The 14,234-nt window shown below is 43.3% G+C and overlaps 1 protein-coding gene across 7 annotated transcripts in view; it reads right to left on the bottom strand.

Moving 5' to 3' along the window:
• The window catches only part of STAT3 (signal transducer and activator of transcription 3), a 378,615-nt gene that overhangs the window by 147,286 nt on the left and 217,095 nt on the right, over positions 1-14,234 (bottom strand). For all 7 annotated transcript variants that reach the window (XM_086924116.1, XM_086924122.1, XM_086924118.1 and 4 more), the window contains 2 exons: positions 3,578-3,671; positions 2,739-2,786 (listed from right to left, as the gene is read on the bottom strand). In XM_086924116.1, the coding sequence (XP_086780242.1) occupies positions 2,739-2,786; positions 3,578-3,671 (142 nt within the window). The remainder of the gene's footprint in view (positions 1-2,738; positions 2,787-3,577; positions 3,672-14,234) is intronic.

The following is a 14,234-nucleotide window of genomic DNA, read 5'->3' as shown; positions in this document are numbered from 1 at the left end:
TATGTGTCCATTATAGAATAACAGACCAGGGAGTAATGCTTTGCAAAATTGGGGTCATGTCTCCAGATCGCTGCATACATACTTCTGAACAATCATGTGCAAAAACAACTGAAGCAGCTGCTCTTCCTCTTGCTGAATGAGGGTTTGGTTTATTTTGGAGTAACTTATTTGCACAACATAAGAGAATATAGGACACTTCCCATATGGATTGGATGGCGAAGAGACTGTGCTTGCCATACGTAAATAATTAAGTTGAATTTACAAGCAGACGTTAAACTTGATTTACTTTTCTTAACAGAATCCGGATTTGCAGAACATTCCATTGTGGTATTGCAGTGCCCTACTCCTTTTGCATTTGACTTTTTTTTGTTGCTATTTCTTAATTTTTGAAATAGCACATCAGTATATAACACCGTAAAAATATTAAGTATGACAATAATTTCAATTGACAGATTTTTACATTTCTGCAGTCAGATTAACCATTTCACTGTGTATCACTCGATAACTCAGCACACTCTGCAACCAAGAGAACGGTTATGTCCCGTACCTGGGATAGAATAAGAGTGAAGTGCCCTTTCTTCGTGAGCATCTTTAGAAAAAATATTCCTTGGGGGGTAGATCAGGTTTCTTTGGCCTAGATTTAGATGGCAGAAGGGTACTACATATATATGTATTGCCACTGCAATATGTTACGGTTTGAAGCAAATTCTTTATTTTAGGTATTTTTGGCAGCAGACCTCTCCCCCGCACGCATCAACACCCTACTTTTGGCAAGCCGTATTGTGACAGCTACACATTTCCTATTAACAACCAGAATGTCTTTAACAAATCCTAGCAAAGCACTCATGGGGGAAGGCCTACTACTGTGTTGAGTCATTTCACAAACTCTTGGAATATTTCTTTCCAGAATGCATCAATACCAAGACAACCCAGGCTAGGTGCATAATTACATCTTAAACAGCTTGCATTATCTACTAAACAACATACCTTATGCCTAGCCAGTGCATAATAAAATCTTTGAATGTACTTAGAAAGGAGTAGTCTGTGTTTACTATTTTAATGACACTTCTTAAATCTGGATAGAGTAGTATTTCTAATCCTCGTCTGTTAAGGGCTGTCCCAGATCAGTTTCCCACTTTGTATGGGCCCAGCTATGAGGACGAAGGGCTCTACACTGGCGACTGATCAACTTTTTTGTGTTTTACTTACAGAGTTTTTCTGGACCTTGGATGTTGGAATTTAAAATTAGATGCTATGTTACCTGTCGAGCCTTAAGGTCTACACATGCTTATATGCTAGACACCTTTAGCATCTCCGGCACCCGTATGGGCAAGAGGGCATTTTCCCACTTCACTACAATACTCTGGAACTCCCTACCTATCGGTCTTTGCTCTGAAGAGAGCCATCTAAAATCTTGTAAAGGTTTAAATACCTGATTTTTTTTATTAAGTCGTGGCAGCGTCAAGAAACACTTTTTGGGTCACTGTTGCACTTTATAAATATGTTTCATCATCATCGTCTGATAGATAAAGTAGATTGGTGAACCACCACTGTTTTCCCATCTGGGACAATTTGCACAATTTTCATTTTGTTCTGCTCAATTTTGTTTTAACTGGACTATCAACTTCAGTAGAGTGAGGAATGGAGGAAAGGAGATGTACAGAAATGCTTTCAACCAAATGATTAAAAAGGAATTCCCCAGAGTTACTATTTCCTCGGAACAAGATGCAAAGTCTTAGCAGTTTGCCTTTCAAGCCACTGCAAAAAATTAAAATTTGCAGACGTCCCCAAATATAGTTCAGAATATAGTAGTAGAGAACCCATGCATGCTCTCAGGTGATTGTCTGTAATGAGCCCTCATTTATTTTTGGCACTGAAACTCCCCGACCCCCCCCCCCTCCTGCCCCCACCTCCCTATCTGATTTTGACCAATAGAGAAAGGGCAGGAAATGGAGAGTAGGAGGAAGAGCGAACTAGTGACAATTGGATAAAATAGAACCTTCAACAGAAATAAACTATAGGTTCCAGAAGCGGTATGAGGTACATTCAAAACTAAGTAGCCTTTGTATTTGGAAAACCAGGCATTCGGCAGCAAGTGACAAATTCACAAGAAAACTCGGGGCATATTAAGCACTTAATAGTCCTCTGAAACGTACCCATTTGCAGTGTGCCAAGATCATGTCTCTGGCTATAATTCAGTGCCACGAGGACCGCACCTTGTTCTTACCAGGGAGTTAGCCCAAACTCTGCATCAAGGGAAATGACCCTTTGCAGTTTTTGCAAAGGACAGTCTTCAGTGCTTGCTCAGTTTAATTTGCATATTTTTTTGCAGGAGAGGGAGAACCCTTCCCCTTCCCAACACTCACTTAGAACACACAAAGTACACACACACAGTACCCTACCCCTCGCCCCATCCCCGAACACTCTCCGACCACGCATTAGGCCCGACACTTCCTTTCCTTCTAGGTTTTCACTTCCTGTGCAGGGGAAATAGTAAATTGCAAGGAAGAGTAAGCAGTTTCTCCATCGCATAACTTGGATTTTTAATTCTGCATCCATTGAGGCACATGATTCCATCTATCAGTGCAACAACAGCATGCATGTTTTGAGATTTTCTAAATGAGTCTAGCTTGCCAATTGAAATTACATTTGATTATTCTTAACAGTTAAAGACTGTGAATGATAAAAGATATCTGTGTTAACCAGTATAATACAACTCTAAACCCACACGGACTTACATCACAGTTGGCTCTGCCTCCATTGCCACATCTCTGCTCTCGCAAGGTCTATAAAAAAAAAAAGAAGAAAACAATCCGTCTTGAGACCCAAAAGAGGACATAAAACAGCAGGGCATTTGTAACCGAAAAGGAAGTAATGGCACCTCAGTGAAAGGTTCAGACACAAAGAGGCAAAATACCACAAAATGCAATAAGGACTAGAGGTCAAGTTATGACCAAATAGTAGCCAAAAATTAAGAACAATGAACATGTGGCCCACCAAATAACTATTAGTCGGTAAAAAGCATGAAAAGTAGCAAATGTGATATATCCGCAAAACTAATACAGAAGCATATAACGGATTTAACAGGCAAGCAAATTTCAAAATAATATTATAAACACCATAGATCAAATGATTTAGTTGTAGGTAACATACAAGAGCTACGACGCGCACAGACGCCAACAAAAAATGGTCAGACAGAGGGGAGACATACCAACTGCAAACGTCGCCTAGCTGCATGTGAAGCGCACTGTGTGGAGCCAATTCCAGCAAAAATGAATTGTGAACAAACTATCAAGGAGGTCAAAATAAGCATGCAGTAAAAACGAGCAAGTTGAAGCAATAACACCAGAAGTTTAGAGCTCATTAAACAAAAATTATATAGAACTTTTCAGTATAAACTGGAAACAACTATGCTTCGGAGAAATCTGAAATGGTTTATGGTAGACTTGTGTCCTTACAAGCCAGAAGGAAACCTGGCGAGCTAACAAGAATGCACTGCAACAAGCGCAAACTAAAGGGTCCCCTGCTCATTACAGGAGCTCAACAGACCTCTGGGCGCCTTGCTCTAAATACCTACCAGATGTTTGAATTCTGCAGACAGACTGCCATTGTTGGACTCTTCCATGTTCATAACCTTCGTATTTGTTCCCAGAATGTTAAACTTTCTAGACCTGTATGTTTCAGAGGAAATATCAGAATATATTGAGGGAACTGCTTACAAAAGAGCACATTTCTGCAATACATACCAGTTTCATAGTTTGTACATCGGTTCCTATTGAGAAACTAAGCTTCAACAGTGGCATTTTTTCAACAACAGAACAATCGCTACCAGGTGTTATTTGAATTTCCTGAAATAGTATGAAAACAGACCACACTCTCTGCAACCATCACACAAAGATGACAACTATGAAACAGATCTACTTCATGATCACAAAAGGGATGAAACATTAATGTGTGAAACCAAGATGAAAAGATAGCAGACAAGATGTTGCAATCTAAAGATCATCACAATCACTGGTCAAACCACAAATCCCCTCCCCCGTCTCATCAATTACCACTCTGCAAAAATCACATCTAAATGGAACTTCATAAGCCCAGCATTAGACTCTTGCGATTTTTTAAATGTAAATTCTGACTTTTACTGCAAAGCATAAGGTAAACCAGCAACGAGATAAATTCTGTGAAAAATGCGAAAACCCAGTTCTACCAACTGAGACTGTAAAATTATTTCCCAATCTAATGTAGCTTATTACCGTGTTCATCCAGTCAGGGTCACTAAAGCAAACACTACTCTAAACAAGAGTAGAGGATTTGCATCAGATATGGACATTGAGATGACGAGTTACATATTGTCTCCCGATTTCTGCCCAGCTTCCCTGCTCTAAGAACAAGATGGTATGTAATAAATCTCAAACAAAAGTAGGTAAATGTATTGAGCTTCTTTCATCGTGAAAAAGTTACTTTTAAACCAAGTTATTCAGCACAGAAAACTTCACTTAACAGCTCTGAACCAGTCAACAAGAAAATATAGGGAAAATGCATCTGTTCATGGCATGTAGAGCTGTAGAGTTGTATACTTTGGCATAGATCGCCATCTGGTGTTGGGCTTGGATGTTTGCAGTTTATTTTTGTTGAAGAAGTCTTTGTTAGTCATAAGATAGGTGACTCTTCCTTATGGTGACAGTGTGCATGGGCATCGACTCCGTCCCCAGATTGTTTTTCGTCATGAGGGGTAATGATGGAGTTAGTAGGAAAGTATAAAAGGCTATCCATGTGTAATGTATCTAAGTAAGATAATACTGCAAAGGATAAAGGTATCCGGGGAGGTGGGCGAGCATATACAACACTACAGCTCTTTATGCCAAGAACAGATGCATACTGGTAAGTAGCATTTTCTGTTCGAAGCATATGAGCTGTAGGTTGTATACTTTAGCATAGACTATATAGCAGTTTTCCTCCTTATCTGTGGCAACCTGTAACCGTTGCAATGATCTGAAAAAGTGTTCTCAGTACAGCCTGGATCACACTCGCTTGTTGCTTTGCTTGCACACCTACACAATAGTGTTTAGTGAAAGTGTGTGGTGTTGACCAAGTTGCTGCTTTGCAGAGGTCATCTAGGGGACTGTTCCCTAAGAAAGCCATAGAAGTCCCTAGTTTTTGTGTGAAATGAGCTCTAGGGGGAATGGTTAGCATGCTTTTAGCTTTGAGATAGCATATTTGGATGCACATACAATCCATCTTGCAAATCCTGTTTTCGAAATGGGATTGCCCTTGTGAGGTGGGGAGAAAGATACAAAGAGTTGTTTAGTCTTTCTTAAAGGTTTAGTTCTTTCTATGAAGTATAGTAACGCCCTTTTGACGTCTAGTGTGACAAGAGCACGTTCTGCCACGGAGTCTGGTTGAGGGAAAAAAATGGGAGTTCAACAGACTGTTTAAGGTGGATGGCAGAAACTACCTTTGGCAGAAATTTTGGGTTAGGTCTAAGAACCACTTTACCATGATGCATTTGCAAAAATGGTTCTTGTATGGTTAAGTCCTGGAGTTCACTAACCCTTCTGAGGGATGTGATAGCTACCAGGAAGGCTACCTTCCAAGTGAGGAACTATTTGTGTAGAGGTTGAAATGAGAAACCCATGAGCCTGGTAAGGACAATATTGAGGTTTCAGGCTGGGGAAGGTGGAACTCTAGGGGGAATTATTTTTTTAAATCCTTCCATAAACATTTTGATAGCAGGAACTCGAAATAAAGACAAGTGTTGTCTGTTTTGGAGGTAAGCGGCTATTTCAGCTAGATGTAGTTGTATAGGAGTATATGCCAAATTACAATGTTGTAGATGCAAGAGATAACAGACAATGTTTTGAGTGGAAGCATCTAGTGGGTTGATTTTGTTATTTGTACAATAAGCAACAAATCGCTTCCACTTTTCTGCATAGCATGATCTTGTGGTAGGACGTCTAGCCTCTTTGATGACATTCATACAATCTGGTGGGAGATTGAGGTAGCCAAACTATAGGACCTCAGGAGCCAGATCGCAAGATTGAGTTGATTGGGATCTGGATGTCTTATCTCTCCATGGTTCTGTGTAAGACGCTTGGGTGAGAGGCGAAGGTTTTGATGCAGAACTACTGATAGTTCCAAAGGGTTGTGAACCATGGTTGCCGGGCCCATGTTGAAGCAACTTAGATCATTGTGAGGGAATGCTGTTTGAGTTTCCGAACCACTAGTGGAATGAGCGGGAGAGGGGGAAAGGCGTAAGCAAATTTTTCTGACCAGTTCATCCATAGCGCATTGCCTCTGGACAATGGATGTGGATACCTGGAGGCAAGGTTTGGGCATTTTGGGTTGTGATGTGTGGCGAACAGATCAGTGTACGGGTGTCCCCACATTTGAAAGAATGGAAGAAGAACTTGAGAATGAAGTTCCCTTCCTTGGATATGTTGTGTTTGTCGACTGAGCAGATCCGTGATCTGATTGTGCAGTTCCGGCAGATGTTCAGCGAGGAGGTATATTTTTGAGGAACAGCCCACCTCCATATAGTTTGCGCTAGGTGTGAAAGTTGGAGAGAGTGTGTGTCCCCCCTGCTTTTGAATGTAATACATTTCTGTCATGTTGTCTGTACGTATCAGGGCAGCTTTGCCTAGTAGCAAAAGTTGGAAATACTTTAGTGCTAAAAAGATTGCTAGCGAGGGCATTGGTGGGAACATCTATAAACGTCACCTGCTGCTCTTGGGGCTTGTGGTTGCCAAACGGGATCTGGCCCGGGCATGGAAGGGAGTGAGGGCCCCCCCCTTGTCTGCGTGGAAGGCAGGGTTGGACTACTATATGGGACTCGAGAAGCCGATCTTTGAGGCAAGGGGCTGCCCCTGCAAACACTACAAAATCAGGAAGCGGTGGGCCGACTACAGAGGACTATCGCTGGATCCCCCAGCGGAACGAGAAAAGGACATATGACTGTGCTAACGTTGCTGGCCCGATTCTGTGGCACACCCGTCACACTACACCTAAACCTTTACTTGCTGCTATTTGTACACGTGCGTGGGGAGGGGGGGAAGAGGGGGTGGTCCTGGGTAATGGGGAGTTCTGGGGGTTGACGGGGTAGGGTGGGTTGTGGGTTTATTCATACTTGAGCCTATTTTCGGTACCTAATTGACCATTACTGCATGTCTTACGAACTGTGTCCTAACTGTTGGTGGTGATCTCCGAATTGTGGGGTGCCACAATTTTATTGCATGCTTTGCTCAATAAAAATGGTTGTGAAAAAAAAAAAGATTGCTAGCAACTCCAGGTGATTTACGTGGAGTTGTTTCTGTAGAGGGGTCCATAAACCCTGGACAGTTTAACCTTGTAAATGAGCTCCCCAGCCGGTGAGCAACGAATCAGCTGTTAGTACTATCTGTGGAACCGGGTCGAGGAACGGCCGTCCTTTGGAAAGGTTTGTGCATTCCACCACTGCAGAGAGCGATGTGTGCGGCCGTCCACCAACACCAGATATGTCAGCTGACCGTGAGCCTGGTTCCACTGATATGCTAAGCATTCCTGCAAGGGACGCATCTGGAGTCTTGCATAAGGGACGATGCACATGCAAGAAGCCATCATCCCGATTAACTGCATAAACACTAGAGCTGGCAACGAGTGCTGAGGCCGAAATTGTAATATTAGAGCATGCATGGAGTGAATTCTGCCTGGATTGGGGTATGCTAGAGCTTTCGAGGTGCCTAGAGTAGCCCCTAGATACTATTGTATGTTGGATGGTTAAAGGTGAGACTTGTCGAGGTTTAAAGTGAAACCTAAGTTGTGAAGTAGATGGATAGTTTTGTGTGTGCTGTAGGAACACATGGATGTGTTGCCTTTTTAAGTGAGCTGCTACCACTGCGAAGCATTTGGTGAAGACTCTGGGTGCCGTGGTTACTCCGAATGGAAGGACATTGAACTGATACTGTTGTCCGTCCACCATGAACCTGAGATACTTTCTGTGATAGGGGTGAAAAGAAATATGAAAGTAGGCGTTGTCAGATCCATAGTGGAGAGAAAGTCGCCTTGTTGATGTAGGTGGAGCACCAGTTGGAGAGTAACCATGTGGAAGTGGTCTGATTGGATGTAGAAGTTTAGGGGTCTAAGGTCTAATTTTGGCCTGAGAGCCGTCCGTTTTTGGAATCAGAAAGTAGAGTGAATAAACCCCTGTGCCCTGTTGGGGTAAAGGGACTGGTTCTATTGCATTTTTGAGCAGTAGAGAGAGAATTTCCTGTTTGAGGCAAGTCAAATCTTCAGCGGACATTGGACGGTGATTGGGAGGAATGTGTTGGGGACTGGATGTGAGTTCCAGGCTGTAACCATACTGGATAATTTGTCTTACCCACCAGGGAATCTAAAGGAAGCTGACCCTTAATGTATATGGGGTCACTGGTTGCTGCTTTGTATTTGCTGTCTATCCTTGGGTTAAGAACCCTAGTCTAAACAGGGTCTTTAAACACTTCTGGTGCATGTGTGATTAGACCTTTTAACATTGGTAGGACGTGTGTGGTTTTTTGTGGCGGAGCAAAGGTTTCTAAGAGAAAATACTCCTCTACAGGGTCTGAATGGAAATTTACTCCATGATATGTTGTGGACCTATTGATTAATTGGGCAAAACCTACATTATTGTCTGGTGGGGAAGGCTTAGAGGGATAAAGATTTGGGTCTGTTAAGTCAGGTTATGTATTATAGTCTGTCCATGGATCTGGCTCCTGTGAGAGATCATCATTATCTTGTTGTGGGACTATATTATCATCCCCTTGTCCGTCCCGTCTCCATCATCACTATCCTCTGGTTTTGAACGTGGAAAAGTCTGTTCTGGAGAGATCATTAGACTGGGGTCAATAGGTGGAGGAGAAGGTGTAGGGGGTGGAGAAGTGTTAGTGCCCATGTCCATTTTTTTTCAGGAACTGGTGAGTTTTGCAAATGGTCCATTTCCTCTTTTTAGGTTGTGCGGAAAGGATATGACCAGTCTTTGGATGAATATAAAGTGTTTTCTGGTTTGGATCCGGTACAAAAAGCTCTTCAGATCTGGTGTTTTCGGTGCCAAAGATTTTTCCCTATGAGGAGTCCTAGACTGTTTAGGTATAGGGACAGTGTCTGGTTTGGAAGAATTTTCCCACTCCGAAGACTTCAGCGAAGGTTGTTTGTGCTCCGGAGTTTTTTGTTTTGGTTGTTTAGGAGTCAAAGGTGTAACCTTGGATTGGTTCAGCTCCGAGGTTTTCGGTGTCGTCGTTTCATCTTTTTGCTTCGACCCAGAGGGTTTATCCTTTAACTGTATTTGGCGCCATAGGATTTTCTGGTGCCAATGGAGGGTGTTGTGTATCGGAGGGCTTGGACTTCGGTGCCGGAGGTGTTTTCTCTGGACAGGAGTGTGGTTGGCTCGAGCCAGAGCCAGAAGGCTTGCCTTTGATTTTCATAGCCGGGCCAGAGAGCGGGCATTTGAAATGTTCAACCAGTGTGGACCTGGGCCATGTGGCGAAGGTGTTACCGGAGCCTTTGGTATGGGCTTAGGCAGGGCAGCGGTCTCTGTACTCACTATCCGCTGAGCTGGGGTGACTGCGTCTTCGATGTCAGAGTCATCTGGTTCAGAGATTGTGACCTGTTCCTCCTGGGCTTGTTCCAGAAGGTTGTCGGGGCGAGGATGGAAGATGTACTGAGATATCTGCTGTTAAGAGTAACCACCAGAAAGCCGCACACTTTGGAATTTGTTCTTCAAAATGCAGATTCCTCAACTTTAGAATTGATACCACAGCACTACCTCTTAAACGTGAAGGCTCAGAGAAGTGGGCTCAAATTACTAAATCTTGCAAGACCAGAAGGACACAATGGCCCTTTCTTCTGAACTGGCAGGTATAGCAGTAAGGTTTCGTGAACATGTGCACTGGTGCCCATGACGCAGCCTGGCAGATGTCCAGAACTGGAAACCCCACTTTTCAATGCCACTATAGCAGCCATAGTCCTTGTGAAATGAGCCTGCCGGTCATCAATGCTCCTTCTTAGCAATGCATACCAGATTTGAATGCAGAGGGCTATTTGCCACAACAGAGTCCTGTTTTGCACTATCTTGCCTTTCTTGGTCCTAGTGAACCCCAAAAAGACCTGATCATTCCCACTTTCATCCTTCGTACGGTCGAAGGAACTCCTAACTCAATTTAAGATCAAATGGATGAAGCTTCTCCTTCTCTTTTGGGGTTGTGGCAGAGCAAAAAAGTTTGCCACGGTGATTGGCTGACTAACATGGAATGGTGAAACCATCTTTGGCAGCAAAGCACCCTCAGCACTCACCATCAAGTTGTCCAAGAAGAAAGTGGTGTAGAGAGGTTGCACAAAGAGCATTAGTAGTGCACACACCTAGAAGAGATAGCAATAAGAAAGAGTCTTGATCAATGGATGCTCTAGTGAGCAACTATACCTAGGCTCTAGCAAGAAACGGTCACATAAGGAATGTTAGGACTACATTTAGGATGCTGTGAGGCAGGACTAATGGCTTTGGAGGAAACACAGGCATCCGGAAATTGAGAAAACGCATCACAATTAGTTATTTAAAGAGCATTTGTCAGGCAAACACAGAAAATCTGAAAACGTTTTACGTTTACCAAGCCCATTGAAAGGCCAGACCGCCCCATGACAAAATGAACAATACATCTGATAGTTTGGCCTGCAAGTGTTGAGGTGACGGGCCCCCACACCATGCCACAAATCTTTTCCAGTTTCCTGACGCCATTTCCAGTTTCTGGCCTACAGGTATTTCATTAACAGGCGTCTGGCAGAAAGGATGGCATCTACTGCACAGAAGGCAAGTCAAAACATTCAAGTCATTATTCAATCTCCACGCATGGAGGTGCAGGTTGTATTGATTCAAGTGTAGGTTCCTCCTGTTTTGCTGAGACTGAAGGCACTCCTGTAGGGGTGGCTTGATTCTCATAGCCCAGTCCATGGCTATTAAGATGACATGAGCAGGCCTGTCCTAACATTCCTCAGAACTCGAGGCAGTGACAGGAATGTAAATGTAAATGTATTTGAGCTTATATAGCGCACAGCTACCCACAAAGGGTTTCCCGGCGCTTGCTTAGGGAACCCGTCCTGGTATTCCCCTGTGAGATAACCCCGGCAGGGTATCCACAAGGTGAAAGCCAGGCATCCCGCCGCGAGGGGCCGTTGTGGAGATTAAGCAAGCTATTGCCCAGAGTCACAGAGTGTGAACCCGTGAGTTGAGAAGGCACCGGAGAGAGAATTATCGAGTCCGTGGAATTTTTGAGCCCAAGACCCGCCGAGGCGGGGAATTGAACCCTGGTCCAGGGCCGATCTCAGATTCCGGGTCTGCCGCCTCTAACCCCTGAGCCACACTTCTCCACAACTGGAACTCATACAGAAGTTCTTTGTCCCATTTTGCCTCCCTAAGACCTTTTTGTAGGAAACTCCAGTGACCTGAGGCTTTAACACTGTGTGTTCTTGACAGTGGCAAATTGATCTGTTAAGGAATGCCCTACTGCTGGAAGATCTCCTGTGCCATTCCGGGAAGGAGATACCATTCGTGGCAGTCAATGTCAGGGGAGGGCACGCCGCAAGAAGCCCAAATAGGGGTACCTATGTGCTTGACAGAAGGAGCCAGCAGTGCCTAGAAAATTTGCAGCGTGGTCACCTTGAAGGTTGCTATTTGTAACCTAGGAAATGTTGGAGTGGCTTAGACGCAAAAGACGCCAGACCCTTCCAGTGACATCCTTGCAACTTCTCCACAAATTATGACTGGTAGCTTGTCTTCTTATACTTATGGCATGTTTTCGACTTCCGACTTAAGGAAGACTAGGTGCATAAACTTCATAGGTGACCAATCTTGTGATTGTGATCGAGAACGGCCCGGTGACTTAAAGTGGGAGTAGGGCCTCTGTTTTGATCACAACCTCTTCCTATGCTCATCAATGGAAAGCTTTGCCACATGCTCCGATTGCCTTCAGGTATTTGTGGATGCACAACTTTGAGTCAACCCTGGAGCCAAAGTACCATGTGAACATGGCACCTGTTTCCTGTCTTCATGGCACCATTTGAATTTGGTTGTTTTCAGAGGAGACATCTTTCCTGGCACACTGTCTGTGTTAAATTTATGAGTGGTGGGAAAACAAAAAAAAGGTGGGAGCGAGCCCCCGGATCTCCATCGGCGGGTAGGGATGGTGCTTATATGTGGCTCAACTCCCTTGCATCCAAGATGGCATGAAGCCACCTTGGAGCCACACAGCACCATTCATTAGCACGCAGGAAGTAAAAAAACACGAAGAATTTTCAAAAGGAAAGAAGTCTGTGGTTAGAAATAGCCACCAAAATATTTTGCTATAAATACTGAGTCACGAGCATTTGGTGTGTGAATTATGGGTTTGATGGCAGGTGGTTTTCTTTTCTATTTCATAATATTTAACTGTGTGTTTTTAAGTGAATTTCAGAGGTTTTTTAAAGTAAACATACATTTAGCTAAACCTAACTATAGCGTCCTATGAACTTAGGTTGAAAGTATGCTACACTGGTGATTGGGTGGATATATGCCATTGGGGTTATTGAATGATAATGCCTCCGTATCATGTTGCAGTTTACTTACCATTCCGCATGGCCTTAGCCCTTATAAAGCAAGGGTTGGCTGCAGGACAAGGCCTTGTGCCCCAACAGCTGTGCATACCCCTCGTGCAGCCAAGTGCAGAACAGCTGTCTTTTTTTTGCGTTTTAAAAAACACACAACTTGGGGGGCCTGGTTGAAACTCTTGCAGTGTTCCCGACCCAGAATCAGGTCACATACCACACAGGAGGACCAACAAGGGCTGACTAGTCTGAGTGGGTGTGTAGAACACGAGCCAGGGCTCACAAACCCGATATGGAGCTGAACATGGGTCCAATAGGATTTATAAGAGGTCATGGATCCCAAGACAAGATTCGTGGAAATATGATCTGCGCTGAGGTCTAACTGACATAAAAGAAGCTGCTGAAGCCTAGGACTCTACTGGTGCTTTTAAAAAATGTTCAGAGAAGCAGCACTGTTTTGAATGAGGAAATAACTCACCACGCCTTTAAGCCTAGCCTATTTTGGAACATTAAACAATTAGCATATTACATTGAACAGACCATGTGGATCCATAGCTGTGACATCCCACGAAGGTGGACAAAAAGCAAACTAACCAAAACGCATTTGCCCACCTGAGAAACGGCTCTGGAGTGCAGGAAGTAGGGACTTGCAGACAGGTGACTTGCCATCATGTATCTGATTCAAGTATGATTGTCAATCTGCTTTTACTCCAGAGGAGCAGGTCCTAGGATGCAAGCTATTTGGCAGCAGGTTTTTAAACAGGATAATACAAACTGCTTAAATATCAGTAGTCTGCATGGATAGGATCATAATGAGCAATCAATTGCTTAAGCTCATTATGATACTTTGTTTTGTTTGCGGAAGCTTTTTCAAATCCAAGTTAAAAGACTTTTCTGAAAAAAGAGGAATTATTTGGGACTAGGAAGGCAGGCACTGATTTACATGAAAAGTCAATATCATCTCGAAGGAGAAAGGTCCATGGGTTCTTAAATCAATGTTACTCTAAAATTCCGAAATGCCCGATCTTAACTAACCCTGCATGCAAGAAAGAAGTACTCTGGCTTTATGTATGCTATAAGAAAACAAGTTACTTACCTGTAACTTTGGTTCTCCAGTATTGGTAACTTTCATAGATTCCCATAGGTTGTATCATTCCCCGTCGTCGGAATGGGAGTCCCGGTAAATAAAAAATATATATACCATAGCAGTAGGTACAAAAGAGAAAGAAAGGCCTCATCTCATTTTGTAGTATATCAACCTCTTTGTAAAAGACCAAAATAATGCAACAACCAATCAGAATAGCCTCACTTCCTGAGACAGCCTCAGAGCCTCAGATTTTCGTAGCCGTTGTGGAACAGTATAACAGAATATGCTTAAAGCTGAGCTTTCCCAGGGGAGGAGAGTGGGCGCATGGGAATCTATGAAAGTTACCAATAATGTAGAACCAACGTTACAGGTAAGTAACTTGCTTTCTTACTCCAGTATTGGAACTTTCATAGATTCCCATAGCTTGTATCAGAGTAGCTAGCAGTTAAGACAAAACGCACATTTTGTGTAATAAACCATAGAATAACCTTGTGTCTTTATCATCATAAGAAATATAAGTTACCAAAAACATCAGTCATTAAACATCATCCGATACAAACTGTGCGAA

The sequence above is a fragment of the Lissotriton vulgaris genome, chromosome 5, assembly GCF_964263255.1.
Source record: "Lissotriton vulgaris chromosome 5, aLisVul1.2, whole genome shotgun sequence".
Classification (NCBI taxonomy): domain Eukaryota; kingdom Metazoa; phylum Chordata; class Amphibia; order Caudata; family Salamandridae; genus Lissotriton; species Lissotriton vulgaris.
This window is presented reverse-complemented; position numbering and strand designations above follow the sequence as displayed.